This window comes from Scyliorhinus torazame, chromosome 21, assembly GCF_047496885.1.
Source record: "Scyliorhinus torazame isolate Kashiwa2021f chromosome 21, sScyTor2.1, whole genome shotgun sequence".
Classification (NCBI taxonomy): Eukaryota; Metazoa; Chordata; class Chondrichthyes; order Carcharhiniformes; family Scyliorhinidae; genus Scyliorhinus; species Scyliorhinus torazame.
The window spans coordinates 89,814,896-89,834,934 of record NC_092727.1 but is presented as its reverse complement, the minus strand read 5'-3'; the positions used below and the strand labels follow the sequence as shown (position 1 = coordinate 89,834,934).

The window sequence follows — 20,039 nt, the reverse complement described above, 5'->3', positions numbered from 1 at the left end:
GCTTTTTTTATTTTTCCTGACAAAATGGAGAATTTCCCATTTTCCCATGTATATTGCTCCATTTGACAGATATTTGCCCAGACACCTAATCGATCTTTATCCCTGTTGTAGCTTTCTTATATCCCCATTGCACCTTACTTTCCTACCTATCTTTGTGCCATCAGCAAATTCAGAAATCATACCTTTGGTCCCTTCATCCAAGTCATTTATATAAATTGTAAAAAAAAATTGAAGCCCCATCACCATATGGCACAACACTTGTTATATATTGCCAACTAGAAAAATACCCTTTTATGCCAACTCTGTTTCATATTAGCGAGCCAACCAATTGTCTGTGCCAGTATGTGACCTGACCCCCCTGCCCAATAACATGAGCTTTTATTTTTCACAATTTTTGATGTGGCACCTTATCAAATCCCCCCCTGGAAATCTAAGTACAGTACATCACCAGTTCACTTTTATCCACGGCATATGTTATTTCTTCAAAGAGCTCCAATTAATTGGTTAAACATGATTTATCTTTCACAAAACTAAGTTGACTCTTTCCTAGGATAGGAGAGTCAAGTACAAGGGGACATAGGTTTAAAGTGCGTGGGAAAAAGTTTAGAACTGATGTGCGAAGCAAGTTTTTTTACACAGTGGGGGGTAAATATATGGAACCCGCTGCCTGGAGAGGTGGTGGGAGCAGGTACGAAAGCGGCATTTAAGGGGCATTTAGACAAATATATGAATATGGTGGGAATGGAAGGATACGGACTCCTTAAGTGCATACGGTTTTAGTTTAGGCAGGTAACATGGTTGCCACAGGCTTGGAGGGCCGAAGGACCTGTTCCTGTGCTGTATTGCTCTTTGTTCTTTGACTCTGCCCGATTACCGTGAATTTTTCTAAGTGCCCTGCTATAATGTTTTCAATAATGGCTTTGCACGTTTTCCCAATGACAGATGTTAAGCTAACTGGCCTGTGGTTTCTTGTTTTCTGTGTCCCTCCATTTTTGAATGAACGAGTTACATTTGCTATTTTCCAATCCCTGAACCTAGGGAATTTTGGAAATCTAAAACCAACACATCAACTATTTCGCTAGCCACTTTAACACCCGAGAATGAAGTCCATCGGGACACGAGGACTTATCTACCCAGAGCTCCTAGAATTTGCTCGGTAGCATTTCCCTGGCGATTGTAATTTTCTTGAATTCCTCCTTCGCTTCATTTCATGATTTACAGCTATTTCTATGATACTTGTATTTCTATGATGGAGACCAATTCAAAATAACTGTTCATTTCACCTGTTATCATCTTATTTTCTATTACTAATTCTCCAGATTCACTTTCTCAAATGGACCATGTTCTCTACAGGACCAATGGTCATTTTGTTAACTTTTCAAAAAAAATCTATGGAAACTCTTACTATTTCTCTGTCTTTGTATTTCTAGCTAGCTTTCACTCATACTCTAATTGTGCCTTCCTTGTCAATCTTTTAGTAATTATTTTCTGTTTTCATGGTCTCTCCAATTATCTGACCAGCAACATCTTTACACAATTAGAAAATGCTATCAAGATCTGCCATGCAAGTGAGCTGGCTGCACAGCTGATTAGTACACTCAGCCTGCAGCATTTTGGCGCCAATCGGGCAGAAGCCGACAGCATCATAAGCATTGTGACAATGTCAAAAAAGAAATGTGGTCTTGGTGCGGGCATCCATTTTGAGCACACTATAACATAGTCAAAAAAGAAACATGGTGTCAGTGCAAGTGGCCATTTAGAGCGCACCGTGACACAGTCAAAAAAGAAACACGGTCTTCGTGCGGGCGGCCATTTTAAGCGGACGGCCAGATCCGCCATTTTGTGCCAGCAATGTGGACATTTGCAACGATGATGAAATGAAAATCGCTTATTGTCACAAGTAGGCTTCAAATGAAGTTACTGTGAAAAGCCCCTAGTCACCACATTCTGGCACCTGTTCGGGGAGGCTGGTACAGGAATTGAACTGTGCTGTTGGCCTGCCTTGGTCTGCTTTCAAAGCCAGCGATTTAACCCAGTGTGCTAAACCAGCCCCTGATGTCCCGCATTTGGAAAGATCTGTTACGAGTGTGACAGAACTGGTCACTTGGCCAGGCGATGACCCTCACATCCAACAGTTGACCAAACTGGACCAATTTGTGTGTATAATGAGATATGCATCGACGACCTGGCTGCTGTGAACATGATTTTGACGGAGGACACGAATAGTTCGATCTGCCAAAGCGGCAAATTATTTCACAACATTTGCAGCTATGACACATCACCTGGCCTGCCATCCTTAATATGTTTCAATTAATTACTTAATTATATTATGCCACCAGTTTCCTGTACTTTTCTAAACTTTAGGATGTAATGGACCTTAACCACTTAACAGCTACTCACCCAAACAACCAGCGTCTTCTCTGTAGTGGAGTACGAACCAATTCCTACAGGGAGAAAATGTTAGGAAAAGCAGAAGGTTCATCACCTTTCCATCCTCACCTAATTTCCCTGTTCACCAAACTCCCAAGTATGCATCAGTTAATTTGCCATGCTAATTAATACACTAAACCTCTGCCTTAAGACTCAAATGACTGAAGTGAACATTTGGTATCAGTCCTCCTAGCCATGATGCCCATTTTCTTCAGTGTCTGTTATTCACAAGAAAGAATTTTCAGCCTGCAGCAACATTTATCAAAATGTGTAAAGTTTTTTTTAAGATCCAATGATTACCTGACTCTTCTGTCCTTGTAAATCAAATCGATTTTAACAACTGCTCTACTGAGTTCCCTTTTGGGAACTCATTTTGTTTTTATTCATTCATGGGATCTGGGCTCCGCTGGCTGGGCCAGCATTTATTGGCCATCCCAAATTGTCCTTGAACTGAGTGGCTTGCTCGGCCATTTCAAAGGGCATTTAAGTATCAAACATATTTCTGTGGATCTGGAGTTACATGTAGACCAGACCTGGTACGGCTGACAGATTTCCTGCCCCAAAGGATATTAGTGAAGCAGGTGGGCTTTTGCGACAATTGCAATGGTTTCACAGTCATTAAACTTTTGATGGCAGATTTTTAAAAATTGAATGCAAATTTCACCATCTGCCATGGTGGAATTTGAATCTTCAGAGCATTACCCTGGGTCTCTGAATTACTAGTCCAGTGACAATACCACTACTCCGCCACCTCCCCACATTCCTCTGTCCCCACAAAATGATGCTATGATATTGATCATTGTATATAATTGCAATGCTTAAAGGTGCTGTTTTGATATGTGGTCTTCTCCCTGTGATTTTAGAGGGCCATTTGTTCCTTTATTCCTTCTAGGGTTCCATGTTCATTGTTCCACGATGCTCCTTTTCTCATGTTGATGTGAGTAACTAAAGTCTGAATGGAATATAAATATATTCCAATTTCTTCTCACAAATCTACCCACTCTGCTGAATAGGTTTCAAGAGCCCAATAGATTATGGCATTTATAAACCTTCACAAGTATTGCAGCTAGGATTAACCTTTTGCAGCTAATAAATACATATAAGGCAGCTTTTTTGATGGTTTAAGTTTAAAAATAGCCTAGCAGTGTCGATAAATGAAAACTGTATTTAACAGTTTGGGATACGTGACCATTCTGATGCTAATAACCGATAAGAGAACCAGTATAAAACATGTAGATGACCTGCATGATTTGCTTGTGACTCAGTATTTGCCAAAAAGTGTCAGGTAAGGTAAATAGAATAACAAACCAACACAGGAAGAAAAATGAGAATCGAAAGTGCTCGAAAAACTTAGCAGGTCTGTCAACTGTGGAAAGAGAAACCATTAACATTTTGAGACTAATATGACTCTTTCGGAACTAAGGTCGGCTTCTCCACAGAAGCTGCCAAACTTGCTCAGTTTTCCAACACTTGGTTTTCAATTCAGATTTCCAGCATCCGCAGTTTTTTATTTGAATTTTACAGACACAAAACCCTCCTGAGTGTAGCACTACTTTTTGTTTGTCCCTTGGTAATGTACCGTGTTGACCATAGAGTTCTTTTCTAGGTCAACCTTTAATATTTTGTTTGATCTTCTATGGTGTGTGGAATTTCTATTGTTAAAGTTGCAATTATAGTGACTGTCGTTGCTTAAGAAAGAAAGTTCATTTAAAAAAAAAATTGTCTATTCTCATAGCCCAAAGTATCCACTGTTTATTTCAGGTAATGAAGCCAATGTTACTGTTTACTACTTTTAACAGGTAAGTTTAAAAGAAAATGGTCTTTAGTAAATTATTTTATATAATTAATGCAAGATGTGACAAGGTTAACCAAATGGAAATTCCTGTTGATGTATTGCCTTGATTTCTACTTTGCTAACTTGCATCAAAATGATAGATGAAGTGACTGCTATATACACTCTGATATTAGATGGCTTGTCAACGCTTCCAAAATTTTGCCCCAAATCCACAATTCTTGTATCAACAATGCAGTGTTTCTACCCACTAATATTTTCCCTTCCCTATCAACCATGTCTACAAATACTTAATCACCATTTTTTTCTTAATTCAACCAACCCATTCCGACCTACCATTGTTCTTCCAGCACTATAATATTTAAATAACAACTATCCCTTCTATATTCAACCTTGGCTCCTGCTGCTGATGTTTAATATCACCTCCCTTATCTATCTTGCTTGGCAATTTCTAATTTTAAATCTGCAGAGGGTGCCTGGACCATAATTGGAATCAAGAGGGCAGATTGCTATTTAAATCTCTGTGCTGGCAGAACAGAATAGAGCAGTAATGATAATGCACTAATGCAATGCACAGTTCACAATCTTGTGAAAATTGTTGTGGGTGGAGCATTGACCTTGTGTAGAAATTGGCTGCTCCACCCGTAATTTTCTTTCTCTCTCTCTCTCTCTCGCTCTCTTGCTCTCTCTTCCCCTTCCCCATCCCCAAAAACGAACGATTTGCAGTCTTGCATACAAGTGAATGCACAACCGAGGCTGTGTTTCATTGGGGAATTTTGTTTGAATAGTTTCTGATGTTCTTTATTGTAAAGAAAAGAGCACATCACAAATGCACCCCAAAAACAAAGTTAACTGCTCTGGAATATTTTTCAGCAGGATTTTTTTTTTCATTTTTGTGGTTGCAGTTGAAATGTTTTTCTTTCCCTTTTGTTACCATAGAGATTAAAAGACCTCAAGCAAAGAGAATTTGCTCGTAATGTTTCCTCAAGATCTCGCAAAGATGAGAAAAAGCAGGAGAGGGCACTTCGCCGGTTCCATGAGCTTGCAGAGCAGCGAAAACAACAGGAATGGTATGCATTCTATTGCACAGAGCAACCTCTACCACATTTCCAATTATAAGCTATGTTCAGTGGTCACAACATTTTAAAGTTGAATGTGTGTATCCATGGGATTGTATTTGTACTGCCATGCAAGCTTTATGTCACATTCTGAAGTAGGGTTCAGCTGTTGTTAAAAATCAGTGAATTATTTTGCCCACCTGTATGATACTTCTAGACCACATAATGTTTACACTCAAAAGATCTGGGCCTATATGGGCAGTTTCCAGGCATTGTTTCAGCACTGAAATATTTCATGAGCTTTCCCAAATTGTTGGACGGAAATGTGCTTTTATACACTATTATGCACTCCTTAGTGGAAGGCAGCACAGCAGAACTGCCCAGAACATAGCTCAGAAAAAATACAAGGTGCCATTGTCAGCCTACAGTGCAGCTACCTGAGATTGATCACATCGACTTTGAGATCCTTAGGTTTATCATTTCGTTTTCGTTGAGGAATGTGAGAAAAAGACAGAAATAGGAGACATGAGTGGCATATGTATCTTTGGGAATAAGAATTTTTTTATTGCGGCATTCAATTTATTGGGTTTTCTTTTAAGTCATTCTGATTCAAATTGAGAATCCAACGCTATGTCAAGGAAGTGCCTTTTGAGTGTTATTTTTTCCTTTGTTTTGAAATATGCAGGACACTCTCTTCAGTGCAGTACAAGTCTTGTGCTTCTGCCAAGATGTTTTGATCCATAATGACAGATCTTCATCTGGTGTTGTAGCTTCTTTTTAAACTGTTTGACCTTTGCATTTCGCTTGGATTTTTTTTAATGATCCTAATTGTCAAGAATTGCTGGCCTGCTTTTCTTTAGGTGGCAAAGCCTCACAACTATGCCTCAAGTGAACTGTCGCTACTCATTTTAAAAAACAGAAATGCGAAGTGCATAGCGGATCCATCAGTAACTGAAATGTTGTTCTCAGTTGTAGACTCCTTTGTCAGAACAGAGTTAATGAAGGGTCTATACGTGAAACTTTAATCTCTCTCTTCAATGCTGATGTTTCTGCTGTGTGATTCCAACCATTTCTGTTTTTATTTCCAATTTCTAGCATTTGCAGTTTTTCTTGATAATCTCTTGCTACTTGTGCTTCTCATTGGCTTTTAGCACTTGATGCCTGTGATTTTTAATTGTTTAAAATGAATTGCTTGTTTTCTTGTTGAAGCTAAAATATCAATCAATCATCTGCACTATTAGTTGACTTTTTCTATTTTCTTTTGTGCAGTGCCCCAGGAAGCGGTCCTATGTTCAGAGCTACAACTGTGGCTGTTGATGAAGATGCTAATGACAGAAAGGTTGTCAGCACAAGTGATAGCAGTGGAAGAAAGACTAGTGGGTCCGCATTACCATCTGTTAACAGGAGTGTATCTGACAGCACATCGGGAGACGGCAAAGGAGAAACTGACAACACAGGTCATTGTGCTAGCGGAAGCTCTGCCGGTTCAGGTCAGAGCAACCAGCCAGTACAATCTTTTAGCATCAGCCAGCTTAAGAACAATTCTAGTACTCCCTTACAAAAACTCGGAGTGTCATTTTCTTTTGCGAAAAAGGTACCAGTCAGGCTTGACGTTTCAGCTTCAGTATTCAGTGATGTTGCAGAGGAGCCAAATGAATCTGAAACAGCAAACCCTGATGATAAAGTGTCCTCCGGTCAAGGATCACCAAAGTCAATGGAGGTTGAAACTACAGCAAACTCTGATAAGACCGAAGGGGCTAGTCAGTCAGAAAGTGATAATGACTCTATAAATAGTACCTTATCAAAGTTGAAAAAGATGATGCAAAAAGAGGATGATACCAGTCAGTCAGAACCGGAATATTATCATTACATTCCTCCTGCACATTGCAAAGTGAAACCTAACTTTCCATTTCTGTTGTTTATGAAAGCCACGGAAGAGTCAAGTAAGTGTGTCAGTAAGAAAAATTCGGAGACTACAAAAAATAGCCCAGATTTACAAAATGATTTGAAGCCTCGGGAAAGCAAAGAAAAAGAAAATGAGACAGACTACGTACAACAGGATGATGATATTGCCAATCAAGCAACAAACACAGAGCCTGAAAAAGATGCAAAGTCCCCTGAGACCATAAGCAAGCAGAATTGTGAGGCCTCACCGTCAAAGCCTAGTGCTTGTGAGGAAGGAAAACAGAACAGTTCAGCAAATAAAGAAGTTTTCAATGGACCTAAACAACCAACTGGTCCCTTTTTTCCCGTCTTAAGCAAAGATGAAAGTACCACCCTTCAGTGGCCCTCAGAATTACTGATGGTTACAAAGAGTGAACCATGCATCTCTTATAGTTGCAATCCCCTTTACTTTGAGTTTAAACTGGCACGGAATAGGGATACTAAAGGAAAAAACAAAGAAAAAGACGGTGAGAATTCACGTGCACACGATCGTGATCAAGATTCTCAGGACAAATGTAACATCAGTACCAGTAAAGCTGCATTGAAAACAATAAGTGAAGGTGATACTCAACCGCAAGGACAGTCTTGCCTGAGTGCAAGAAAATCTGAAGTCCAAGCTGATGAAAATGATAAAACTGCCAATAGCAAAGACAAGGGCATGAAATCGCACAAGCATAAGAAGAAAAAGAAGCACAAAAAATCAGGCAAGCATTTGAAGGAGAAAGCTAATGAGAAGAAGGAAAAGCAAAAGGATGGTGTAGCACGTGATGGGAATTCGAAAAAAAGAAAGAAACGTAAACACAAGAGTAAAAACGTAGATGAGAAAAACAAAGATATTGCTGTAGGACATCCTGTCCAGATGGCTACAATAATGGAGGAATGTAGCCAAGTGCAGAAAAAAAGATGCAGATCGCAGGATGATTCCCAACATACACCTGCTGCTGTTGAAGATAGTAGAAGTAGTAGCAGCAGCAGTAGAAAAGAGGATTGTCCTCAGGAGCCCAGTAGCAAAAAGCAAAAGACAGGTTCTTGCAGTGATTCAAAGAAAAAGATAACGAGTCGGAAAGAGAACCGAACTAGGCATAGGAGCCGTGACAGCAGCAGAGATGAAGACTCTGATAGTTATGATGAATCCCATAGAAAACGATCTAGACAAAAATCCTCCTCCCATTACAGTGACGATTATGATTCAAGAAGTGACAGAAGTTACTCCAGTAGATCAAGAAGACGCCGTTCATCCTCCCAGCGATCATCGCATAGGTCATATTCATCTGGGTCCGATGTTTCCTCGGACTGTAGTAGATACAGTCATCGACGAAGCTATTCCGATAGTTACAGTGACTACAGTGATAGGTCACAACATCGCTCTAAACGATCTCATGGTTCAGATTATGACTATAGAAGATCAAGACACAAAGGGAAAAAGCACAAATATTCTTCATCTGATGATGACTATAGACGCAGTAGGAGCAGATCCAGAAGTAGCAGTCGGGGAAGAACCCGAACTCGGGCAAGGGCCAGGACCATCAGTAGAACACATAGCCGAAGTAGAACTCGTAGTAGCAGCCACAGCAGGAGCCGAGGCAAGCGACGTAGTCAGAGCGCAACACAGCGAAGCTGGCAACGAAGCCGTAGCTATAGCCGCAAACGCAGTGGTAGCACTAGGCACCGTACCTCACGGAGATCCATTTCAAGAGACAAAGGATCACATAGCCATGATAGCTCAAGTGATAGACGATCCAGCCGAAGGAACACCAGTAGATCGTTCTCAAGAGACCGGGTATATCGGTCAAAATCTCCTTGTTACAGCAGAAGCAGATTGTTGGTGAAAAAAGGCAATCTTTTGAAGAAGGAAGCAAACAAAGAGGATAGTGTAAAACTGAGCAGTACTTTTCACAGAAACCCCAACAACACCCCTTCCAGCACAAGAAAAATGGATTTAGAAGATGAACCAACACAAGAAGAAAGGAATTCTTTAACAGCTAAACAGCTTTTGGAAAAGATTCAGTCTAAAAAGACTGAAAAGAAATCTGAAACAAATAGTGAAGCAGCAACAGTACCTAATAAAGTAGGAATTAAACTAAAAGATCCCCCTCAGGGTTATTTTGGGCCTAAACTTCCCCCTGCTTTGGGCAATAAGGCGCTGCTTCCTTTAATCGGAAAACTGCCGACAACCAAAAAGCCTCCAACAAAGAAAATTGAAGAATTTTGTTTGGAGAAAGGGGACAAAGAAGAGGAGCTGTGTCTGGCAGAGCCTAAAGATATGGCAAAGGAAGAAGTCAGTCAGCAACTAAATTGGACCATGCCAGGGGAGATTCAAACTATAGAAGAAAAATCTGAAAATGAAGAAATATCAGCTCTAAATGAGAAAACCCAACCAGTTTCTTGTCAAACACAGTTTGTTCATAAAGGTTTCACATTGGAAACTCAAACTATCTCGGAAGCCTACATTTCCGATGTAACCACACAAGTTGAAGTCATCAAAGAACCTTCAGAATTGGGACCACCAGATTCTGGTGAAGCAGTTATGATGCATTATGTCCCAGATCCAGAGCCATTCTCCAATTATATTCCACAGGCTGAAGTACAAGAAATTGACGAGGATTCCCAAGAGGATACAGATTCATCGGTGGCCCCACTCGATAGACAGCCTATAACATTCACCCCTGAAGAAATGGAGAAGTACAGTAAACTACAACAGGCAGCTCAACAGCACATCCAACAACAGCTTCTGGCTAAACAAGTGAAGACTTTCCCTACCTCAACTGCCTTAGCTCCAGCTCCAACTCTCCAACAATTTCATATTCAGCAACCATCAGCTGCAACAGCAACATCAATCACCACTGTTCACCATGCTATATTACAACATCAGGCAGCTGCAGCTGCTGCCATGGGTATTCATCCACACGCACACCCACAGACTCTTGCTCAAATCCATCACATACCCCAGCCTCACCTGACCCCCATTTCCTTGTCACATATCACACCATCTATTTACCCTACTCATCCTGCCACTTTTCTGACTAGCCATCCAATACATATTATACCTGCATCAGCTCTCCACGCAGGTCCCCTAGCCCTTCACCCAGTCCCCCATGCTCTGTACCCTGCCCTCTTTGCCCCTCGGCCTGCAGGAGCAGGTGCTTCCGCTCTCCATCTTCATCCATTTCTCCATCCTATCTTTTCAGGACAGGAACTCCAACATCCTCCCAGTCATGGCACTTGAAGCAAGTTACAGTGGGTGAAAAGATTGGCATCTGGCTTCATTTCACTAAATAACTCTACCAACAATTAGTTTGGTACGAAAATGCGACATAGTTGCAGTAAAGACTGATCTTTTTCCAACAGCCAAAGAGTTTAGGCTCAGGCCCAAGAATATATTGCAGTTTATGTGCTTGTAATATCAGGGACTTCCAGTTTCTTTTATTTAAAAAACAAAAAGTTTGAACCAATTATTTGGATTTCCCAAAACTCTTTGAGTGCATTACTCAACAAGAGACGAGGTTAATACCTTAACTATTCGTGACAGAATGCACCAATATTATATTCAGTCGGTTGGCCTCCTCTTACCCCATTGCTAACTCCCATCTTCGTGTGAAAAGAAGTGCGCATCCATGTTAATCTGTCTCCATTTTATAGAATCCTTGCAATGCATAAATTAATATGATGGTGGATGGTATTTGGGTGCTTTTGTCGAGTGATGTGAGGATCCTAATGGATGTTGATCCTAAATAGTTCCATAACCTCTGATCAGTGATGGCTGAAAAATGTAGCCATGAAAAGTGAAACATGGTTGACATTCATAAAGTGAATGATTGGCACCTATGGTGGTCACATCTCGATGCGACCTGCCATCGAAATCTGGGGAGATAAAACCAAGAACAGGAGTTGTGTGTAATTTGCCCTAATAATAGCTCTGCAGAGTCACTTCGCCATTTTGGATTGTGAGTGAGGGAATGCAGATTTGGGGGTCCTGATGTATTGAAAGAAGAACGGAGAGACTTTCTCGTGACATCTCAAATAAATCACATTCGTTTCAGCTGAAGCTAGCTTCAGTATATCAATGGAATTTGGAGAGATGTCTAAAATCTTTGTGAGAAAAGATCTATTCCCAGGGCTGTTGTAAAATTCAATAGTCTTGTATAAGTTATAGCTTATAATTTAATAAAGTGGAAAGAATTGCACTGAACTCTGTACAGGTGATGCTGCTTTTGTAGGTTCATCAAACAATGACATACATGCAGAGTACTGCAATAATATTTTTTAAAGAATAAATTCATTTGGTTTTGTGGTACTGTTCTAACATACTGCTTTGTGTAAATATGTTTGTAGGTTAAGCGATCCTTGTAAAGGTAAACGTCATAAGTTTCTGTTATGGCAGAAACTAAGCATGTATATTTTACCAAAACCCATGTATTTTTTGAAGTTTTTATGTACTGTAAATGTAAAATTTCTTGAAGTTTGGTTTATTTTGAGTTTTTGCATATACAAAGTATTCAGTGAATAAGCAACTCTGCGAAAAGTGGTGTTTAGGAGAGCTTAAGGAATCTATAAGCTAATGGATACAGACACATAACTGACTCAAATCTCGATAAATTATAATTCACCGATTAGATTAACTAGTAACTACCGTTTTCAATTTTTTAAAAGCATTTGATTAATTTGTTTTGGGTGACTAATGCCATGAAAAATATTTGACAGTGGTATTATAATCACTTCTCATTTACAGGAAATTCTATTCCCAGACCAATTCAGACATCTATTATGATTATCTGCTTGGTTCTGCAAGTTTGATTATATGTAACTAACTGGGTTGCCTTTAGTAACCAGGTTTTGCTTATGGCACTCACCACAGTTCATATGTTTTACGTTAGGAATGTTTTTCCTACAATTTCATCATAAAATAATGTCATGAATGCCTGGGTGCCTGAAAAGGCTCCACCATTTGAGAGTTTATTACACTGGTGACTGCAAATCAGAAGCTATATTTACATAATTAAATCAAACTGAATTTTTCATCATTATGGTCCAGGTTAATTTATTTCACATCCATTTTATAGCAGGTATCTAGTGTGGGCTTAAATATGTTTGCATTTCAAATTATGTTGTTATGCTTTTGCTTGACACAGTAATTTGAAATACTCGTGCTGCCTTGCAGTATGCATGACAAAATAAATTGAATTTGTTTTAAATTCATGTTTCTAGTTAAGATTATAAATGCCTTGTATTTGGATTGAGTGAGATCAGCAGTTTCTATATGGTTTCAGTATTCTGAACTTTCATCCAGTAAAACCACGCTACTTAATTATTCTAAACTGACTTAGAAAAAAATGTGTTTGAAACAATTGTATTATAGATTAATCGGGGGGGGGGGGGGGGGGGGGGAGGGGGTGCGGAGGAGTACAGTATTAACAACCTTGCTGTGTTTGAGGATACAAAGAGACCAGTATAGCAATATCTCACAAGGGTTTGCTTGTCAGTCAGATAACAGAATGGGGAATGCAAGCCATTGCAGGCAGATACACCATTGCTCATAATTCTTTGAGATAGACTGTCGCATAGGTCCATAAAAAGAGAAAGCCGCTTGCCCTTTGGGAGAATCTGCTTCCAATCATCAATTGTGTGTAATTGATTATTTGGATTTGCCATTTGCTTATTGTTGGAGACAGCCCAGTTTTTCCTTGAGGCTGAGTTCTAATTCTGCAATTACTATTTCAATCTCTGGGCACAAGCGATGATGAGGGAGAAAAAAAAGGCGGGTAACGCTGAGCAGATTGTGCCACAGTTTGTGCATGCTATTAATCATGATATAAGGATGTGTCTAATTGGGGCTACATTACTCTGACTAATGTTTTCCCACGTAGTCAATTCTGTTTGATCTTGAGCTTTTTGATTCAATTCGGTCTTCTGAACACCCAAAACATCTTACAAAGCAGCTTCTTCCATCTGTTTTAAAATGTTATATAACAAAAACTAGAAAGAAATGTAACTAGCTTATTGCATAAACTGCATATTTTATTTAACTTTCTGTCACAAGAACATGCAGAACATTACTGTACAATAGGAGAAAACCTTTATAACAATAAAGTATGGATAATTTGTGAACTCTGCCTTTATTTCTTTGATGCTGTCCATTTTGCTACTGCTGCTGCAGCTGCATCACTGCACAAAATTTCAAGTGCAGAAACGTGGACTTCAAAAGGTCTGACCCAGTCACTACCAGTATTCTAAAGAGTCTTCCATTGATGATTGAACATTAGTGGGAAAGATGGAGTGAAAACCCCCAACAGCAGAGTGGCATTTTTGCTGAGCACCAAGAAAGGTCTAATAGTTCAGATAGGGTTTCATTGCTGTGCTACTTTAAAGTCACCAGTATATTGTCATATCTGTGTGTTTTGTATGTGACTGTTTTCTACCTGCTGAGGTTGCATTTTGTTGACTTTTTTAACTACTTGGTAATAATCGCTTATTTTCACAAGTAGGCTTCAATGAAGTTGCTGTGAAAAGCACCTAGTCGCCACATTCTGGCGCCTGTTCGGGGAGGCCGGTATGGGTATGTTCTGCATTACAAGCCAGCTGTTCAGCCCACTGTGCCATACCAGCCCCTTGCTAAACCAGCCCATTGCTAAACCAGCCCCATGTGGATCTCCTGGAACGCCAGGACAAAATTAATTTGCCTCATTTGTGAGGGGATGAATTTGAGGATCTCCCTTAAATGGTAGATGTGAGAAGCTGAGCAGACATTGTCCTTCAATTGAGGGACAGCAGACAATGGTGGCAGCTGCCTATATAATTGTGCAACAGGGAGCTTCATAATAGGACAGTCCCACTAAAGGCATGATTGGTGAATAAGGAGTGCGTGACATATCAAATTTAATTACTAAATGTTGAGATTGCTGGCTCCAATCTGTGCTGTAATGGTAGAAAATGTGCACCATATCACCTTTTGTTCCATTTCTAGTTATCCTGATTTGTAACTTCCACAGGCAGTTATAATCTGTCGAAATGGGGACAGTCTAGGAAGTATGCTCCTTGTGCTACCGCCATTTTTATCAGATGACTGTCCTCCCCCTATAGAAATCATCTTCACGGACCCCCCCCCAATCTGCATCTTAAATGATTCTAATATTCTTACTTTATGATTTTTGTTACTAACGCTTAGAAGAACTTGAACATTGCTTTTTACACATTTGAACTTCATAAATATCATAAAGCACAGGACATCATTTGGCCCATCATACTGATGCTGGCTCTTTGAGAGAAGTATTTTAAGAGAACTATTTTAATCCCACTGTTCTCTCTTTTCCATAACCATGCAAAATTTTCCACTTCAATCAAATATTTATCCAATTCCCCTTTAAAACTTGTTTCATCATCCACCATATTTTCAGAAAGTACATTCCAGGTCATAACTGCTTGTAGTGTAAAAATATTTTTTTTTGCCTGTCACCTCTGATTCTGTTGTCCTCTGTCCATTTCACCAGTCTGTATATGTCTTCCTAATGTATGTTGTTATCCTCGCTGTTCATTAAATTTGAGTTTTGTGTCATCTGCAAACTTTGAAATTATGGTATGTACACCCAAAACAAGCCATTAAATATGTCAAAAAGAGTACTCGTCCGGACAGTGATCCATGGGGGACACCAATGCACACTTCTCACCAGTCTGAAAAATGGCAGGGATCATGGTGCCCTGGAGAATTCAGCCCTTAATGCCAACATCCTGAAAATTTTCAGCTGATCAGAGAGCACCAGTATGGATTTGTAAATAGTACCTGGACTCCAAGGGTTAAGCTACAGGGAGATTTGACAAGCCAGTATTTTATTCCCTAGAATTCAGATGATTAGGGAATGATTTGATCAAAGATTTCAAGCTGTTAAGAGGTACAGATAGGGAAGATTGGGATTAATTAATTTTGCTTGCTTGGTACACTCGGACAAGGGGGTATGGTCAAAAATTAATTTCTGTCCTTTTAAGAGTGAAAGTCAGAAATAGTTATTCACGCGAAAGGCGTTAGAAATTTGGAACACTCTCCCACAGGTGACAACTGGTGCTAGATCAGTACTTAATGTTAAAAAGATGAATGATTGATATATTTTTAGCCAAAGATATTAAAGGATTTGAGACAAAGGCAAGGGAATTTTCTCAATGTATCCTGAACATGGTTAAAAATCACCAACAATAAAACATTCACTTAAAATTTTGAAAAAATAAATAATCAAATTGCAGTAAAGTTATTGCAGGAATCAAATGACTTTCAAATCCATAATAGAAATATATATTTTTTTAAACCTTTATTGTCACAAGTAGGCTTACATTAACACTCCAATGAAGTTACTGTGAAAAGCCCCTAGTCGCAACACAGTTCGGGTACACAGGGAGAATACAGAATTTCCAAATTACCTAACAACACGTCTTACAGGACTTGTGGGAGGAAACCAGAAAACCCGGAGGAAACCCACGGAGCCGGGGAGAAAGTGCAGACTCCGCACAGACAGTGACCCAAGCTGGGAATCGAACCTGAGACCCTGGCGCTGTGAAACCATAGTGCTGACCACCATGCTACCGTACTGCCCAAGTTTACTCACACGAACAAAGAAAAGTACAGGACAGGAACAGGCCCTTCAGCCCTCCAAGCCCGTGCCGACCATGCTGCCCGACTAAACTACAATCTTCTACACTTCCTGGGTCTGTATCGCTCTATTCCCATCCTATTCATGTATTTGTCAAGATGCCCCTTAAATGTCACTATCATCCCTGCTTCCACCACCTCCTCCGGTAGCGAGTTCCAGACACCCACTACCCTCTGTGTAAAAAAACTTGCCTCGTATATCTCCTCTAAACCTTGCCCCTCGCACCTTAAACCTATGCCCCCTAGTAAGTGACCCCTCTACCCTGGGGAAAAGCCTCTGACTATCCACTGTGTCTATGCCCCTCATAATTTTATAGACCTCTATCAGGTCGCCCCTCAACCTCCATCGTTCTAGTGAGAACAAACCGAGTTTATTCAACCGCTCCTCACAACTAATGCCCTCCATACCAGGCAACATTCTGATAAATCTCTTCTGCACCCTCTCTAAAGCCTCCATATCCTTCTGGTAGTGTGGCGACCAGAATTGAACACTATACTCTCCAAGTGTGGCCTAACTAAGGTTCTATACAGCTTCAACATGACTTGCCAATTCTTATACTCAATGCCCCAGCCAATGAAGGCAAGCATGCCGTATGCCTTCTTGACTACCTTCTCCGTGTTGCCCCTTTCAGTGACCTGTACACCTAGATCTCTCTGACTTTCAATACTCTTGAGGGTTCTACCATTCACTGTATATTCCCTACCTGCATTAGACCTTCCAAAATGCATTACCTCACATTTGTCCGGATTAAACTCCAAGTGCCATCTCTCCGCCCAAGTCGCCAAACAATCTAAATCCTGCTGTATCCTCTGACAATCCTCATCGCTATCCGCAATTCCACCAACCTTTGTGTCGTCTGCAAACCAGTTACATTTTCCTCCAAATCATTTATATATACTACAAACAGCAAAGGTCCCAGCAGTGATCCCTGCGGAACACCACTAGTCACAGCCCTCCAATTAGAAAAGCATCCTTCCATTGCTACTCTCTGCCTTCTATGACCTAGCCAGTTCTGTATCCACCTTGCCAGCTCACCCCTGATCCCGTGTGACTTCACCTTTCGTACTAGTCTACCATGAGGGACCTTGTCAAAGGCCTTACTGAAGTCCATATAGACAACATCCACTGCCCTACCTGCATCAATCATCTTTGTGACCTCCTCGAAAAACTCTTAGCAAGCTAGTGAGACACGACCTCCCCTTCACAAAACCATGCTGTGTGCCTTGAAGGCATCAACACACCCTTCTCCAGACTCAACATCTACCAATTCCTTCTCTTTGGTGAATACTGATGCAAAGTATTCATTTAGTACCTCGCCCATTTCCTCTGGCTCCACACATAGATTCCCTTGCCTATCCTTCAGTGGGCCAACCCTTTCCCTGGCTACCCTCTTGCTTTTTATGTATGTGTAAAAAGCCTTGGGATTTTCCTTAACGTTATTTGCCAATGACCTTTCGTGACCCCTTCTAGCCCTCCTGACTCCTTGCTTAAGTTCCTCCCTACTTTCCTTATATTCCACACAGGCTTCGTCTGTTCCTAGCCTTTTAGCCCTGACAAATGCCTCCTTTTTCTTTTTGACGAGGCCTACAATATCTCTCATTATCCAAGGTTCCCAAAAATTGCCGTATTTGTCCTTCCTCACAGGAACATGCCGGTCCTGAATTCCTTTCAACTGACACTTGAAAGCCTCCCACATGTCAGATGTTGATTTACCCTCAAACATCCGCCCCCAATCTAGGTTCTTCAGTTCCCGCCTAATATTGTTATATTTAGCCTTCCCCCAATTTAGTAGATTCACCCTAGGATCACTCTTATCCTTGTCCACCAGCACTTTAAAACTTCCTGAATTGTGGTCACTGTTCCCGAAATGCTCCCCTACTGAAACTTCTACCACCTGGCCGGGCTCATTCCCCAATACCAGGTCCAGTACAGCCCCTTCCCTAGTTGGACTGTCTACATATTGTTTTAAGAAGCCCTCCTGGATGCTCCTTACAAACTCTGCCCCGTCTAAGCCCCTGGCACTACGTGAGTCCCAGTCAATATTGGGGAAATTGAAGTCTCCCATCACCACAACCCTGTTGTTTTTACTCTTTTCCAAAATCTGTCGACCTATCTGCGCCTCAATCTCCCACTGGCTGTTGGGAGGTCTGTAGTAAACCCCCAACATTGTGACTGCACCCTTCTTATTCCTGATCTCTACCCATATAGCCTCACTGCCCTCTGAGGTGTCCTCCCGTAGTACAGCTGTGATATTCTCCCTAACCAGTAGCGCAACTCCGCCACCTCTTTTACATCCCCCTCTATCCCGCCTGAAACATCTAAATCCTGGAACGTTTAGCTGCCAATCCTGCCCTTCCCTCAACCAGGTCTCTCTAATGTCAACAACATCATAGTTCCAAGTACTAATCCAAGCTCTAAGTTCATCTGCCTTACCCGTAATACTTCTTGCATTAAGACATATGCACTTCAGGCCACCAGTCCCGCTGTGTTCAGCAACTTCACCCTGTCTGCTCTGCCTCAGAGCCATACTGTCCCTATTCCCTAGTTCTCCCTCAATGCTCTCACCTTCTGACCTATTGCTCCCATGCCCACCCCCCTGCCATACTAGTTTAAACCCTCCCATGTGACACTGGCAAACCTCGCGGCCAGGATATTTATGCCTCTCCAGTTTAGATGCAACCCGTCCTTATATAGGTCACACCTGCCCCGGAAGAGCTCCCAGTGGTCCAGATAACGGAAACCCTCCCTCCTACACCAGCTGTTTAGCCACGTGTTTAGCTGCTCTATCTTCCTATTTCTAGCCTCAGTGGCACGTGGCACAGGGAGTAATCCCGAGATTACAACCCTAGAGGTCCTGTCTTTTAACTTTCTGCCTAGCTCCCTGAACTCCTGCTGCAGGATCTCATGCCCCTTCCTGCCTATGTCGTTAGTACCAATATGTACAATGACCTCTGCCTGTTTGCCCTCCCCCTTCAGGATGTCCTCTATCCGTTCGGAGACATCCTGGACCCTGGCACCAGGGAGGCAACATACCATCCTGGAGTCTCTTTCACATCCACAGAAGCGCCTATCTGTGCCCCTGACTATAGAGTCCCCTATGACTATTGCTCTTCTGCTCTTTGATCCTCCCTTCTGAACATCAGAGCCAGCCATGGTGCCACTGCTCTGGCTGCTGCTGTTTTCCCCTGATAGGCTATCCCTCCCGACAGTATCCAAAGGGGTATACCTGTTCGAGAGGGGGACAACCACAGGGGATTCCTGCACTGACTGCCTGCCCTTTCTGTTGGTCACCCATTTCTCTGCCTGCACCTTGGGTGTGACCACATTTATATAACTGTGACCACATTTATATAACTATATAACTATGACGCTTTCCGGCACCTGCATGCTCCTAAGTGCATCCAACTGCTGCTCCAACCAAACCATGCGGTCTGTGAGGAGCTCCAGTTGGGTGCACTTTATGCAGATGAAGCCATCCGGGACGCTGGAAGCCTCCGGGCCTGCCACATCTCACAGTCAGAGCACTGCACCCCTCTAACTGACATTGTGTCAATTAATTAGTAAATTAAAGTTAAAAGTTTTTTTAAAAGTTACTGTTAACTACATGTTTCCTAGCACCAGATTTCTACTATAAATGTGAAAGCTAAATACAGTACTCTCCGATCTCTGGCGTAGATACCCCTCTAAATTATAATTAAGTAATTATGTTTAATTAGTTTACCAATGCTTAATTTTTTTAATTCCCCCCCCCCCCCCCCCCCCCCCCCCCCCCCCCCCCCCCAAAAATGAGTAGAAATCGCTTACTTTTCTGATGGTCTCAGGTTCTCTCCCTGCTGATTAAAAGTTACAGGCCAGAAGACAGAGAGAACAAAACAGTAGGGAAAAAGCCCCTTCTCCCACTCTGCACCAAATTACCAAGTTCCAAATTCCCACTTATGCTGTGTCTCTTTGACCTGCGCAACGCTTACTGAGTGCGCTTTCTGTCTGTCTTTTATACAGATTTCAGGATGACTCACTACTTAAACTTCAAAGAGAAGAATACAATGTGTACCTTTGTGCCCCTAAACAGGCCTCAGGTGACTGCCAGATAACTGCCTCTCAGCAATTAGGGTGGGGGCAGCTTCAGCCAATAAGACACTAATCTACACATGCACTTTTGACTGAAAAACAGCAGAATTAGAT

General features: G+C 41.4%; 1 protein-coding gene across 8 annotated transcripts in view; it reads left to right on the top strand.

The window, feature by feature from the left end:
• Positions 1-13,329, top strand: part of gpatch8 (G patch domain containing 8) — a 242,518-nt gene extending 229,189 nt beyond the window's left edge. For 7 of the 8 annotated variants that reach the window (XM_072487048.1, XM_072487050.1, XM_072487053.1 and 4 more), the window contains 2 exons: positions 5,162-5,292; positions 6,550-13,329. In XM_072487048.1, the coding sequence (XP_072343149.1) occupies positions 5,162-5,292; positions 6,550-10,450 (4,032 nt within the window). In that variant the 3' untranslated portion in view covers positions 10,451-13,329. Of the gene's footprint in view, positions 1-5,161; positions 5,293-5,965; positions 6,042-6,549 lie in introns of those variants that run through there. The other variant, XM_072487055.1, reaches the window with a different exon arrangement.
• Positions 13,330-20,039: the final 6,710 nt, after the last annotated feature.